The 14,620-nt window shown below is 33.8% G+C and overlaps 1 protein-coding gene across 1 annotated transcript; it reads left to right on the top strand.

Moving 5' to 3' along the window:
- The first annotated feature begins 10,254 nt into the window (after positions 1–10,254).
- Positions 10,255–11,226, top strand: LOC112635491 (olfactory receptor 6C3-like). The gene is given in 1 exon segment (XM_025403662.1): positions 10,255–11,226. A coding segment is annotated over 1 exon segment (972 nt).
- Positions 11,227–14,620: the final 3,394 nt, after the last annotated feature.

A 14,620-nucleotide genomic window follows, 5' to 3' on the forward strand; every position in this document is an offset into this window, starting at 1 on the left:
GTACTTACCATTGTGTTACAATTGCCTACAGTATTTACTACAGTAACATGCTGTACAGGTTTGCAGCCTGGAAACAACGGACTATACTATATGGCACAGGCGTGTAGTAAGCTGTACCACCTAGGTTCCTGTAAGTACACTGGGATGTTTGTACAACAGTATTGCCTAGCGATACGTTTCTCAGAAGTATCTTCATTGTTAAGTAATGTTTGATTGTATTTTGTTTATGTGTTTATGTTCTTTAAACACTGAAAGCTTCTTAAAGGTACTGATTGAACAGTTCACAATGTCTGCAATAACATAGATTAAAATAAATACATGGTGAACTAGTTATCAAATTACATATGCCAAATTACATTTATACAAGGCATATTTTATTCGAAGTCATGGTTTCTGGAAACTGATACGCCATAAAGAGGTGTTATTTAAAAGTTGGATTAAAGAATTGAAGAAAGTTATTGTAGCAGTGTGAAACATTTCATGAGAAAGAATATAATGTAAGAGGGGAACTGAGCTATAAAGTTCTTCAGGAGACTATCCTATGTGAGATAACTCTTAAGGTGGGAGAACATGATCAAATAAATGTACCAAACATGTTTTCCAGTTTTTCTACCTTATCAGTTATCAGTTATAGGATAGTCTCTTAAAGAACTTCACGGCTCAGTTCCACTCTTTCTTCGATTCTTTAATCCAACTTAATTAATTAATTAATTTTTGAGACAGAGTCTCACGCATGTCACCCAAGCTGGAGTGCAGTGGCGCCATCGGGGCTCAATACAACCTCCGCCTCCCGAGTTCAAGCGATTCTCCTGCCTCAGCCTCCTATGTTCTTTATAACACCATTGAAAATCCCTGAAGAAATATTACTTTCGATCCTTTCTACATATAAGAATTCTATTTAGTCCCAGTTTGTATTATTTTTCTGTTATATTAAATGCGTCAGTCTACTTCATTATATTGATGCAACAGTATATTAATAAAATAGATTTCAACACTTATTAGTATATAACTATAAAATTAATGTATTAAAACACATTTATAAAGCATGAAAATTCAGTAGCCAAATTTAACTCCCTGAATTGCATTTACTGTGCATTTGCCTTAATTTCTGATTTTAGACTAAGTTAAAATTATAGCTTACCTTTTTGGATCTATTATTCATTTCTTTCTATGTGCATGGAAGAGACGCATGCTAACATAATTAGTGACAATTTTACTCATTTTATGACCATATTTTGTTATCCAATAGGCAGATTTATTACCAATGATTTTTGTGGGAGAGGCAATGGGTACATATTGTGTTTCTGTAGAGAATTTCCACATTTCCTCAAGTTCATCCACACTATGAAGATTGAGACTCGGGTATTAATAATTTTAATGGGTATCTATCTTTCATTCCAAATAAGTTAAACTTTGTGAAATTTTGTTATTACAATTGGGATTGCCATCACTCAAAGCCTCAAACAAGATAGATACATATTCTTTGAAATATAATAAAATTAGGAAGTGAAAATTAAAATCAAGGCATTATTTGATGAAAGATAAACAATTCTTGCAAGAAAGAGATATTGTATATTACCAATTGTACATTTATAAAATGCTGCAGTTTTATTGTTTTTACTTACTACAGACTCAAGGGAATCTATTGAAATAAAACAAAGACAAACTTGTCTCTGGGGGTCAGTGTTACAAAAACACTAATTATCAGCAATAAAAGGCACCACTCTAGGCTAGTTTAGCTGAAGAGAAAGTATCCCAGAGGAGTCCTGTAAGTGATTTAGAAAAATCAATGAGATATTTAACAGTAACATCAGCAGTTCACTGTCCAGGGCAACATTGGACAATCTTAAACTGGTTTACACATGTATCAGAATAAACTACCGACACATAAAAAAACACTAATCTTGTTGGAAGAGTTTTGAATACTGATTCAATCTCCTTAATCATTACTGTTCTGGTTAGGTTTTCAATTTATCCTATGATGATGTTTATGTGGGCAATAAGCACATGAAAAGATGCTCAAAATCATTAGATGTTAGGGAAATGCAAAATCAAAACCACAATGACATACATACCACTTTACAGCCACTAGAATGGTTACTGTGCACGCGCGCACACACACACACTCATATATATATATAAATTGTCTTGTGTGTGTATATATGTACATATATATATATAATTTCTCTACCAGCAATGTATAAAAATTCCAATTTATCTATATCACCAATGCATGCACACACACAAATATATATAACATATAATATGTAAATATATATAATACACAAATATATATATTATATATGTGCATGGATTGCACATATATATGTGCATGCATGGTGATGTAGAGAAATTGGAACCCTCATACATTGCTGGTGGGAATGTAAAATGGTGCCAATACTATGGAAAACAGTGTAGCAACTTCTTAAAAAGTTAAATATAAGGGTCGGGCATAGTGACTCACACCTGTCATCCCAGCACTTTGGGAGGACAAGTCAAGAGGATTGCTTGAGCCCAGTAGTTCAAGACTAGCCTGACAACATAGCAAAACCCCCATCTGTACAAAAAATAAAAGTAATTAGCCAGAAACAGTGACATGAATCTGTAGCCTGTTACTCAAAGACTGAATGGGGAGGATCCCTTGAGCCCAAGGACTTGAAGTTGCCATGAGCTATGATCACACCACTGCATTTCAGCCTGGACAACAAAGTGAGACTCTGTCTCAAAAAAGAGAAACCAATGAACAGTTAAATATAAACTTACCTATGTCCCACAAATTGTATTTCTAGCAATTGAAAACATGTTCACAAAAAAATTTGTACATAAACATCAATAGTTTAGAGAAGAACAGGAATGACCTGATAGAGCTGAAAAACCATAGCACAAGAACTTCGTGAAGCATACACAAGTGTCAATAGTCAAATCGATCAAGCAGAAGACAGGATATCAGAGATTGAAGACCACCTTACTAAAATCAGGTGTGAAGACAAGATTAGAGAACAAAAGAGTGAAAAGGATGAACAAAGCCTCCAAGAAATATAAGACTATGTGTAAAGACCAAACCTACGATGGATTGGTGTACCTGAAAGTGATGGGGAGAATGGAACCAAGTTGGAAAACACTCTTCAGGATATTATCCAGGAAAACTTCCCCAACCTAGCAAGAGAGGCCAACATTCAAATTCAGGAAATACAGGGAACACCACTAAGATACTCCTTGAGAAGAGCAACACAAAGACACATGATTGTCAGATTCTCCAAGGTTGAAATGAAGGAAAAAATGTTAAGGGCAGCCAGAGGGAAAGATCAAGTTACCTACAAAGGGAAGCCCATCAGATTAACAGTGGAACTCTCTGCAGAAACCCAACAAGCCAGAAAAGAGTAGGGGCCAATATTCAACATTCCTACAGAAAATAATTTTCAAGCCAGAATTTCATATCCAGCCAGACTAAGCTTCACAAGTGAAGGAGAAATAAAATCCTTTACAGACAAGCAAATGCTGAGGGATTTATGTCACCACCAGGCCTGACTTACAAGAGCTCCTGAAGGAATAACAAATATAGAAAGGAAAGAGCGGTACCAGCCACCACAAAAACACACCAAAACATAAAAACCAATGACACTATGAAGAAACAACATCAGCTAATATATAAAATAATCAGCTAGCATCATAAAGACAGGATCAAATTTACACATAACAATATTAACCTTAAATGTAAATGGGCTAAATGCCCCAGTTAGAAAACACAGAATGGCAAATTGGAGTCAAGACCCATCAGTGTGCTGTATTCAGGAGACCCATCTCACGTGCAAAGACACACATAGGCTCAAAATAAAGGGATGGAGGAATATTTATCAAGCAAATGGAAAGCAAAAAAGAAATCAGGGGTTGCAATCCTAGTTTCTGATAATACAGACTTTAAACCAACAAAAATCAAAAAAGACAAAGAAGGGCATTACATAGTGATAAAGGGATCAATGCAACAAGAAGAGCTAACTAGCCCAACTACATATGCACCCAATACAGGAGCACCCAGATTCATAAAACCTTCTTAGAGACCTACAAAGAGACTTAGACTCACACACAATAATAGTGGGAGACTTAACATCCCACTGTCAATTTTAGACAGATCAACGAGACAGAAAACCAACAAAGATATTCAGAACTTGAACTCAGCTCTGGAGACATCTACAGAACTCCCTACCCCAAAACAACAGAATATACATTTTTCTCAGGGCCACATAGCACTTATTCTAAAATCGACCACATAATTAGAAGTAAAACACTCCTCAGCAAATGTAAAAGGACAGAAATAATAATAAACAGTCTCTCAGACCACAGTGCAATCAAATTAGAACTCAAGATTAAGAAACTCACTAAAAACTGCACAACTACATGGGAATTGAAAAACCTGCTCCTGAAAGACTACTGGGTAAACAACAAAATTAAGGCAGAAATAAATAAACACGTTCTTTGAAACCAATGAGAACAAAGAGACAATGTACCAGAATCTCTGGGACACAGCTAAAGTAGTGTTAAGAAGGAAATTTATGGCACTAAATGCCCAGATTAGAAATCTGAAAATATCTGAAATTAATACCCTAACATTGCAATTAAAAGAACTGGAGAAGCAAGAGCAAACAAAATCAAAAGCTAGTAGAAGACAAGAAATAATTAAGATCAGAGCAGAACTGAAGAAGATAGACACACGAAAAACCCTTAAAAGAACTCAATGATTCCAGAAGCTGATTCTTTGAAAAGATTAACAAAATAGATAGACTTCAGCTAGACTAATAAAGAAGAAAAGAGAAGAATCAAATAAATACAATTTAAAAATCATAAAGGGGATATCATCACTGATAGCACAGAAATACAAACTAACATCAGAGAATACTATAAACACCTCTATGCAAATAAACTAGAAAACCTAGAAGGAATGGATAAATTCCTGGACAAATACATGCTCTCAAGACTAAACCAGGAAGAAATTGAATCCCTGAATAGACCAATAACAAGTTCTAAAATTGAGGCAGTAATTAATAGCCTACCAACCAAAAAAAGCCCAGAACCAGACAGATTCACAGCCGAATTTTGCCAGAGGCATGAAGAGGAGCTGGTACTTCCTTCCAAAACTATTCCAAACAATAGAAAAAGAAGGACTCCTCCCTAACTCATTTTAGGAGACCAGCATCATCCTGATGCCAAAACCTGGCAGAGATACAACAAAAAAAGAAAACTTCAGGTCAGTATCCCTGATGAACATCGATGCGAAAATCCTCAATAAAATACTGGCAAACTGAATCCAGCAGCACATCAAAAAGCTTATCCACCACAATCAAGTTGGCTTCATCCCTGGGATGCAAGTCTGGTTCAACGTATGCAAATCAATAAACCTAATCCATCACAGAAACAGAACCAATGACAAAAACCACATGATTATCTCAATAGATGCAGAAAAGGCCCTCGAAAAAGTTCAACACCTATTCATGCTAAAAACTCTCAATAAACTAGGTATTGATGGAACATATCTCAAAATAATAAGAGCTATTTATGACAAAACCCATAGCCAGTATCATACGGAATGGGCAAAAGCTGGAAGCATTCCCTTATAAAACTGGCACAAGACAAGAATGCCCTCTAACACCACTCTTATTCAGCATAGTTCTGCCCAGGGCAATCAAGCAAGAGAAAGACATAAAGTGTATTCAGATAGGAAGAGAAGTCAAATTGTCTCTGTTTGCAGATGACATGAATGCATATTTAGAAAACCCCATCATCTCAGCCCCAAAACTCCTTAAGCTAATAAGCATCTTCAGCAAAATCTCAGGATACAAAAACAATGCAAAAATCACAAGAATTCCTGTACAGCAACAATAGACAAGCAGAGAGCCAAATCATGAATACACTCCCATTCACAATTGTTACAAAGAGAATAAAATACGTGGGAATACAACTTACAGGGGATGTGAAGGGCCTCTTCAAGGAGAACTACAAACCACTGCTCAGTGAAATAAAAGAGGACACAAACAAATGGAAACAAGTTCCATGCTCATGGATAGGAAGAATCAATATAGTGAAAATGGTCATACTCTCCAAAGTAATTTACAGATTCAATGCTATCCCCATCAAACTACTATTGATTTTCATTACACAATTAGAAAATTCTACTTCAAATTTTACATGGAACCAAAAAAGAGACCGCATAGCCAAGACAATCGTAAGCAAAAAGAACAAAGCTGGAGGCCTTATGCTACCTGACTTCAAACTCTACAAGGCTACAGTAACCAAAACAGCATGGTACTGGTACCAAAACAGATGTATAGACCAATGGAGCACAACAGAGACCTCAGAAATAACACCACACATGTTGTACAACAATCTGATCTTTGACAAAGATGACAAAAACAAGCAACAGGGAAAGGATTCTCTATTTAATAAATGGTGCTGGGAAAACTGGCTAGCCGTATGTGGAATAAGATTTAAATGTAAAACACAAAATCATAAAAACCCTAGAAAAAAACCTAGGCAATACCATTCAGGAAAGACTTCATGACTAAAACACCAAAAGCAATTGCAACAAAAGCCAACATTGATAAATGGGATCTAACAAATCTAAAAATCCTCTGTACAGCAAAAGAAACTATCATCTGAGTGAACCTAAATTTTCTCCCATTCTTTAGGCAACCTAAAGAATGGGAGAAAATTTCTGCAATCTACCCATCTGACAAAGGTCTAACATCCAGAATCTACAAGGAACTTAAACAAATTTACAAGAAAAAAACAAACAACCCTGTCAAAAAGTGGGCAAAGGATATAAACAGACATTTCTCAAAAGAAGACATTTATGCATCCAGGATATATATGAAAAAAAGCTCATCATCACTAGTCATTAGAGAAAAGGAAAAAAACACTGCAATGAGATACCATCTCATGCGTTAGAATGGTAATTATTAAAAAGTCAGCAAATAACAGATGCTGGTGAGGGTTTGGAGAAATAGGAACGCTTTTACACTGTTGGTGGGAGTGTAAATTAGTTCAACCATTGTGGAAGACAGTGTGGGGATTCCTCAAGGATCTAGAACCAGAAACACCATTTGACCCAGCAATCCCATTACTGGGTATATACCCAAAGGATTATAAATCATTTTACTATAAAGACACATGCACACATATGTTTATTGCAGCCCTATTTACAATAGCAAAGACTTGGAACCAACCCAAATACCCACCAATGATAGACTGGATAAAGAAAATGTGGCACATAAACACCATGGAATACTATGCAGCCATAAAAAAGGATGAGTTCATGTCCTTTGCGGGAACATGGATGAAGCTGGAAGCCATCATTCTCAGCAAACTAACACAGAAAACCAAACACTGAATGCTCTCACTCATAAGTGGGAGTTGAACAATGAGAACACATGGACACAGGGAGGGGAACATCACACACCAGAGCTGGGCCTGTTGGGGGGTGGTGGGAAAGGGGAGGGAGAGCATTAAGAAAAATACCTAATGCATGCAGGATTTAAAACACAGACGACAGGTCAATAGGTGCAGCAAACCACCATGAAACATGTATACCCTATGTAATAAAACTGCACGTTCTGCACATGTATCCCAGGAAAAAAAAAAGAATGCCCTGTAGCATTGTAACTAATGAAAATAGTAACAATAAAATTCCCTAAATTTTAATCAATAATATTATTAAATTACATATAAGTATTTCTCTGGTATTCTATGCAACTAATACACAAAGATGACTCTGTTTAGGTAACTTGAGAAGGAATGATATTCATTATATCTGGTTAACTAAAAAATAAAGAAAAAAATACAGCATATTTTCTGTAATAAAAATTGCATAACTGTACAAAGAAAAAAACTCTTCTCTCTGAATGTGTTACTGTGACTGTTTATTGATGAATATACAGAACAATACCTGGTAGAACATACTATAAATGCTTAATACTGGTTTATTTGAAAACTTGAGGGAAAATGAAGGTTTGATGGGAAACATAAGGGCCATTCCATGTACATGATATACTGCTGTGACACTTGATTCTCATAACCTTAATCATAAATTAGTTTTAAAATTAAAAATGAAATGCTGACGTTTTAAATACTTTTATGATTTTTTGTAATATTAAAATGTTTTATTTAGTCATTCATTCTGCTCAGTGCATATAGAGATGTATGAATGAATAAAGCATTGTTGGTACTACCCTCAAAGAGTGGTCCACTGTTGAGTAGTTCAGCTCTGGAATTAACCAGCCCCGAAGCAATGGAGAATAAATTATCTCCTGAGTGTAGACTCTGAGTGCCATGTGGGTATCAGGAAAATTAAGCATAGCCAAAGGGAAAGCAGATTGATTGTATAAGCTGTTGGTACATTTTTATCTTGTTACATTGCTTGGCTTTCCAAAATGGTATGTGATGACTCATTACTTCTTTTGAATGTCTCTCTCCATGCATCCTTCCTTTCTTCACTCTAGTCTCCCAGGGATCTATATGGTGACCAGAGAAGGTAAAATAGTGTTATCTTGGTTTAGTATTCAATCTTTATCTTATTCAGAGACCTTTGAACTGTTTTATCTTCCAATTTCTTAAATATTCCCTGAAAATTTACTTAAAGTCTCAGAATTACAATAATAGTTTCTTGGAGTTCAGGCCACAGCAACATTTACATTTGTATGCAAAGATAAAAGATAAATTTATTTTTATTAATAACAGAGGCTGCTAAAAATCTTACATGTAATTCGGCCTATATTTTCTCAATGTGAGAGATTTTTACATAATAGAGACAAGGGTAAACTAAATGACAAAAAAAGTCTCCTGAAATGTATTATAAATGCATTATAGTTCATATTTTTAAATAAAATAAGAAAAATCTGTAATTATATTTATGACTAGCATAATTATACCTATCACAAAGTATTTTTCTTATTTGTCAATAAATAGACAAATAATACCAGGGATTCCCAAATTATCATTTTAACATCTTTACTACTCTTAATTTTACATTTAATATGTTTCAGCATTGTTCAAATCACAGTAACAATCTCTGTCTTTTGATCTGCCAGTTTTGCTGATATGCTAATGAACAAACGTGTATTTTCTTGAAAGAAAAGAATGCTAATTAACAGAAAAATAAAACGAAAAGTAGGAAAAAATGCACAGTAATAGCTTTGATACTTATCACCCCCTGAGTGACTCAGTTCATGCTACAGAAAGAAGGTAATACAACAAATATTCAGAACTCATATCACAGACACAATGCCATTTGCTAAGGATAAGGAGAGAACAAGACAGGTAAAAGTCATATAGATTACATTTTAGAGATTTGTGGTTTCTATAAAGTAAATCTTACATAAAATTTATTCAATTATTTAGTCTTCAAAAAAGGAAGCCATGTGATTGTATGGCATCAAAAAAACTCCCTTATGAGTTGCTTCTTGTCATCAGCCAAGTTTAAGATTAAAAAGATTAAGTTAATATAGTTTTTTTAAAAAGTCCATTTTTAATTTAAATAACAAACAAAAAATTATACATATGGATCATCAGTATGTTTAGAACTATATTATTGAACTATATCTATGTGACAATCAATTTCTCTGGCTTGTGTTTTCTTTCCCATAAGTTAAAAAGTTTACTCTTGTTTGCAACCACAGCAACTCTAGTCTTATATTTCTGTGACTGCAAACACATTTATTTTTGTTGATCATATTTAGAAGAATATAAGTTAAGGATAAAAATAATCATAGCTACTATTAAGCTCAGAAATTGTGATTAGATAATAAATTGAGACCAATAAAATTTATGTTTGTAAATAACATTGGAATTCAAACTAAAATCAGGTATTTCAGTCCTAAAAACACTGGAAACTGAAAAATCGTATGTAAAAATAAAAATGACATATATAATTTAAAAATATTGCTTTAGAAATCTGTAATTCAAAGATATATTGCATATGTGGAAGATTTTATTAGATGAAGAGGTTTTATATAAAGTCACCAATAAGAAGACTTCATATATGTGAATACATGTTTTCATTTTAATAGAGGCTACGTAGAATTTTTCTGCTTTAATAGGAATGAGTGGATATTGCAAAAATTACTACAAGGAAAAGCATCCATTGCTTCATGTCACTGAAGCCAGTTATTACCAATATTTAAATTTTAATTCCTTTAAATTTCACTTATTCTTTTTGTGTGTTTTATTTTTCACCAACAGATCTTCTTGAAAGAAAAAAATCTCTGCATGAGAAACCACAAAACAATTACAGAGTTTGTACTCTTAGGCATATCAGACAGCCCAGAGCTTCAGATTGTAATTTTTATCTTTTTATTTAAAACTTACGTATTAAGTGTGACTGGCAATTTAACCTTTATCATCTTTGCCTTGATAGACTCTAGTCTAAAGATTCCTATATATTACTTCCTCTGGAATTTCTCCTTCTTAGAAATTACATTCACCAGTGTTTCCATCCCCAAATTTTGGGGGGCAATTATTACTAAAGTCAAGACCATTTCCTATAACAACTGTGTAGCTCAATTATTTTTCTTCATCTTCATGGGTGCGTCTGAATTTTTTCTTCTAGCTGCAATGTCTTATAATCGTCATGTGGCCATCTGCAAGCCTCTCCACTACACCACCATCATGAACAAGAAAATTCATGATGCTTGTCTTTAGTTCATGGCTGTCTTTAGTTCATGGCTTGTCTTTAGTTCATGGCTGGGAGAATTTCTGACCATTTTTCCACCACTCACACTTATCTTCAAATTAGATTTTTGTGCTTCCAATGTCACTGATCACTTCTCTTGTGACTATTTCCCCATTTTACAACTCTCATGCTCAGACACGTGGCTTTTAGAGATGATTGGTTTTTACTTTGCCTTTGTTACTCTGCTGATTACCTTAGCATTAGTAATTCTGTCCTATGTGTGCATCATTTGCACTATTCTGAGAATCCCATCTGCCAATCAGAGGAAAAAGGCTTTCTCCACTTGCTCCTCTCATATGATCGTCATCTCCACCTCTTATGGAAGCTGTATATTCATGTATGTCAGGCCTTCAGCAAAAGAAACAGCATCATTGACCAAAGGAGTAGCTATTCTCAACACTTCAGTTGCCCCCATGCTGAACCCTTTTATTTACACCCCGAGAAACCAGCTAGTAAAACAAGCTTTTAAAGATTTGGTTCACAAAGTAGTGTTTTATAGAAACAAATGAAAGTATGTACTAACACGAATGAATGTCATCATAAAGATTCAATAAAGGAAAAATGAAGTTTTAACTTGTCCACTATCCTCCTATACCCATCTCACAACTACCAGAAATGCTGAGTTCATTTGCTTCCGTTTTCTTTTTAACTTGAAAGTGACTGTGTTGTGTCTTCCTTTAAAACCATCTATCAGTTCCATGTAACCACTAATTTCCAATTTTAGTTAAAAAGTCAGTGGCTATTGAACATAAATCACCTCGTTGATTATTCCGAACAATAAAAATGGTTTATACCATAGTGACTTAAAGAAGTAAACACTTTTAATCAACTTACTCTTAAAATTTCTCTTCTTGGTTACTAATATAACAATTTTTTTCAAATGTTCTCCATATATGATATATGAAATGATATACGAAATAAATTACTATCTGCAACAGACGTTTTTTGCAAGCAGTTTTCATCCAATTCTTCCCACTCATCTGATGGACTTGAGTATTTATTTTCCTACTCACGAGTAATTGGAAGTTCATAATATACTCTATTCTCTAGTTATGCTGAAGGTACACACTATGTCTAATTTATATGTTCTCCTATTCATTGTGTTTTTGTTTTTGAAAATGCATAAAAAGATAAATATTTAGGCAGCCATCATTGCTCTCGGGTATGCTGAGAGTCTGATATAAACTTCCTAAATAATAATAGCTCCTCTATAGAGAGTACTTATTCTGTTCCATATGCTGGGGTAGGTACGTTCCATCTCATATCTCATTTAATCTTTATAGCTACATGCAAAATAGACATGGTTATCTGCTTTGTATAAATGTGTAAATCGATACTCAGAAAAGTTGTGTAATTTGCCTAAGGTAACTGAGTTATAGTACACAATATAATGGTCTATTTTAAAAAACAAACCAAAAAACTGGTCTTTGCTCTATTTTTACACATAGTGGAAACTCTGCAAGGACTTGCAAATTTTGCATAGCTTTTACTAAGAATCTGCACAATTTTGTTGTGTTGTTCAGTTATACTATCTCATTTGGGCATGATTATACTATTATAGTCTAGACAGACACTAACTCCTAAAAATATATTTGGTATATAAATGGTAATATTAATCAATCAAAACAAGAAACTCTTCAAGTGCCATTGCTAGTGAGCAATATAGTGAGCAGAGAAAAGGTGAGCAGTATTACAGTAGTAAAAGTTACTAGAAGGCAGATTAAAAATAGTGGAGGTAATGAAGTATGTAGTACAATGCAATAGTTTCCCAGTTTTACAAATGGCATAGAGTATTGAGTACAGATCTGCATTCAGAATTAAGATACTTGATTGCTATCTCTATATGCCATATAATGTCAAGGGAAAAAAAATCTTTACACTTAGTATTGTTTGTTTGTTGTTATTTTCTTTTATGTCTCATTGGACACTGTCCCCCAAGCTTCCCTTTCCAATTTAAATCCTAATGTGTATTATGTTTTATATTCCTTAGTGTTTCGTGTACATTTCTCTTCTGGCAATTTTGATTCACTGAATTAGTCCCCTTGAGCCAGTGGCAGAGAGACTAGATAAAACATTAAGTACCTCGTGGTGTCTAATATCTATGTGGAAACCATGCCAGACAGTTCTAAAACACTTTCAGATACTTTCTCTATTTTGTATTTTTGCTCCTTTCTCACTCTCTACTATCAAAGAAACATATCCCCTCTGGATAAAATGGGAAAATTAAGACAAAAACAGTGAAAATAGGAAGAAAATTTGTTCAATGAGAAAGTGAATGTTTTCAGAAATCCTGGTTTTACTGGATAGCAATGGCATCTGCTAATATTTTTACTATTCCAGCCATTCTGAATGTTAGTGAAACTATATGAAAATCAGAGGTAAGTAAAACCTATGGAAGGCAATGGAAATCTCTCAAATCATAGCATTGAATCATTACTTAACAGCTCAACTTTCAATCAATGTAAATAGGTGTTATACTTTGAAACCTGACATATTAAAGTGTATAAAAAGGATTAGCATATCCTAGTATACCAGCTTATTCATTCTCTAATAATTAAAAGCAGGAAATTACTATCTCTGTCTCTGTGTTTTTAATCAAATATAGCTATACGGTACTGTGCTTAAGAGAACAGGCTAAGTAGTCTGAGTCTATACTTAATGTTTGCTAGCTATATGAATTAAGTTATATAATTTCTCTGAGCCTCAGCTCTTCATTTGGGAATAAGGATAAAAACTTCAGAAATATGTTATAAAGGCTAAGTGAGATAAAGAAAAAAAGTCCCTAGTTCCGAATAGATAGTGCCTTTAATAAATCAAAACTACAATGAATATTTTCCCAAATTAATTTCCAATAAACAAAAAATAAATAATGTAACTATTCCTAGAGCCTACTAAATGCTGCATGATTTATGGAACACTTATTTATAGTATTTCAATTAATTCTCAAAAACATCCTTGAAGTTTCAACTCTGTTTTAAACAGAGAAAACTGAAGTTTAAAGACATTAAGTAACTCACCCAAAGTCACAAATCCATTAACTGTCTCATTCATATCTCTCTAATGTTAAAGCTCATACTTTCTGTGATAATAAATTGGCCTTATAGGTCATACATAAAAAATTAATAGTATGTTAATACCACAATTTTCTGTTAATTTATGTCCTTTTCCTATCTTGTTTAAATTATAAATGGCTAGCTCAGGAACCGAAAGAATGAGGTTATGAGTATTTGTTTTCCAGAAAACTTTACAGAAATGAATGTTACTATTTATGAAAGTAAGTGTGATTTGGTGACACCTCTTTTCCCTTGATTTGTTTCTATGCACACTTGTATGAAGGTTGAGAATTAAACCTGCCCATCATTATCGAAAGGAAGAAATATAAATTATTCATATTTCTCCAGGGAAATAGTCATCTAAAACTATAATAAAAACAGTCAAAAACAGATTTAGTAAAATAATTCTTTCAACCACTCAATGACTTTTCCTGAAGAGCCACTGTTTCACTCAGGCCTACAGAATTTCTCAAAGTAATCCTTGTGTCATGGCCCACAACCTAGAATAACTGAGCAGTACCGAAGTGTATTTTAGCATAATTATAAAACTGAGCTATATATTGCCCACAACATTTAGCTAAATAATTTTCTTTTTCATTAGTATATTAACCTAAGCTCTAAATAAATCTTTAAATTTATAAAGTTGAAAAAAACACCAGAGTGATACGAGTAATATAGGTTTTGAAGATACGCTCTGCAAAATTTTTTCAGTGATCTCTATTAAAGTAAAGAAGAAATAACTGAGTAAACACAGAAAAATTTAAAAACTAGATTTTCAAAGTATTTGCATTGCTAAGGGAGGTCTCAACTCAGTGTAATTTAAAACCTTATTAAACAGTACACACACAGA

The sequence above is a fragment of the Theropithecus gelada genome, chromosome 11 (genome assembly GCF_003255815.1).
Source record: "Theropithecus gelada isolate Dixy chromosome 11, Tgel_1.0, whole genome shotgun sequence".
In the NCBI taxonomy this organism is placed as follows: domain Eukaryota; kingdom Metazoa; phylum Chordata; class Mammalia; order Primates; family Cercopithecidae; genus Theropithecus; species Theropithecus gelada.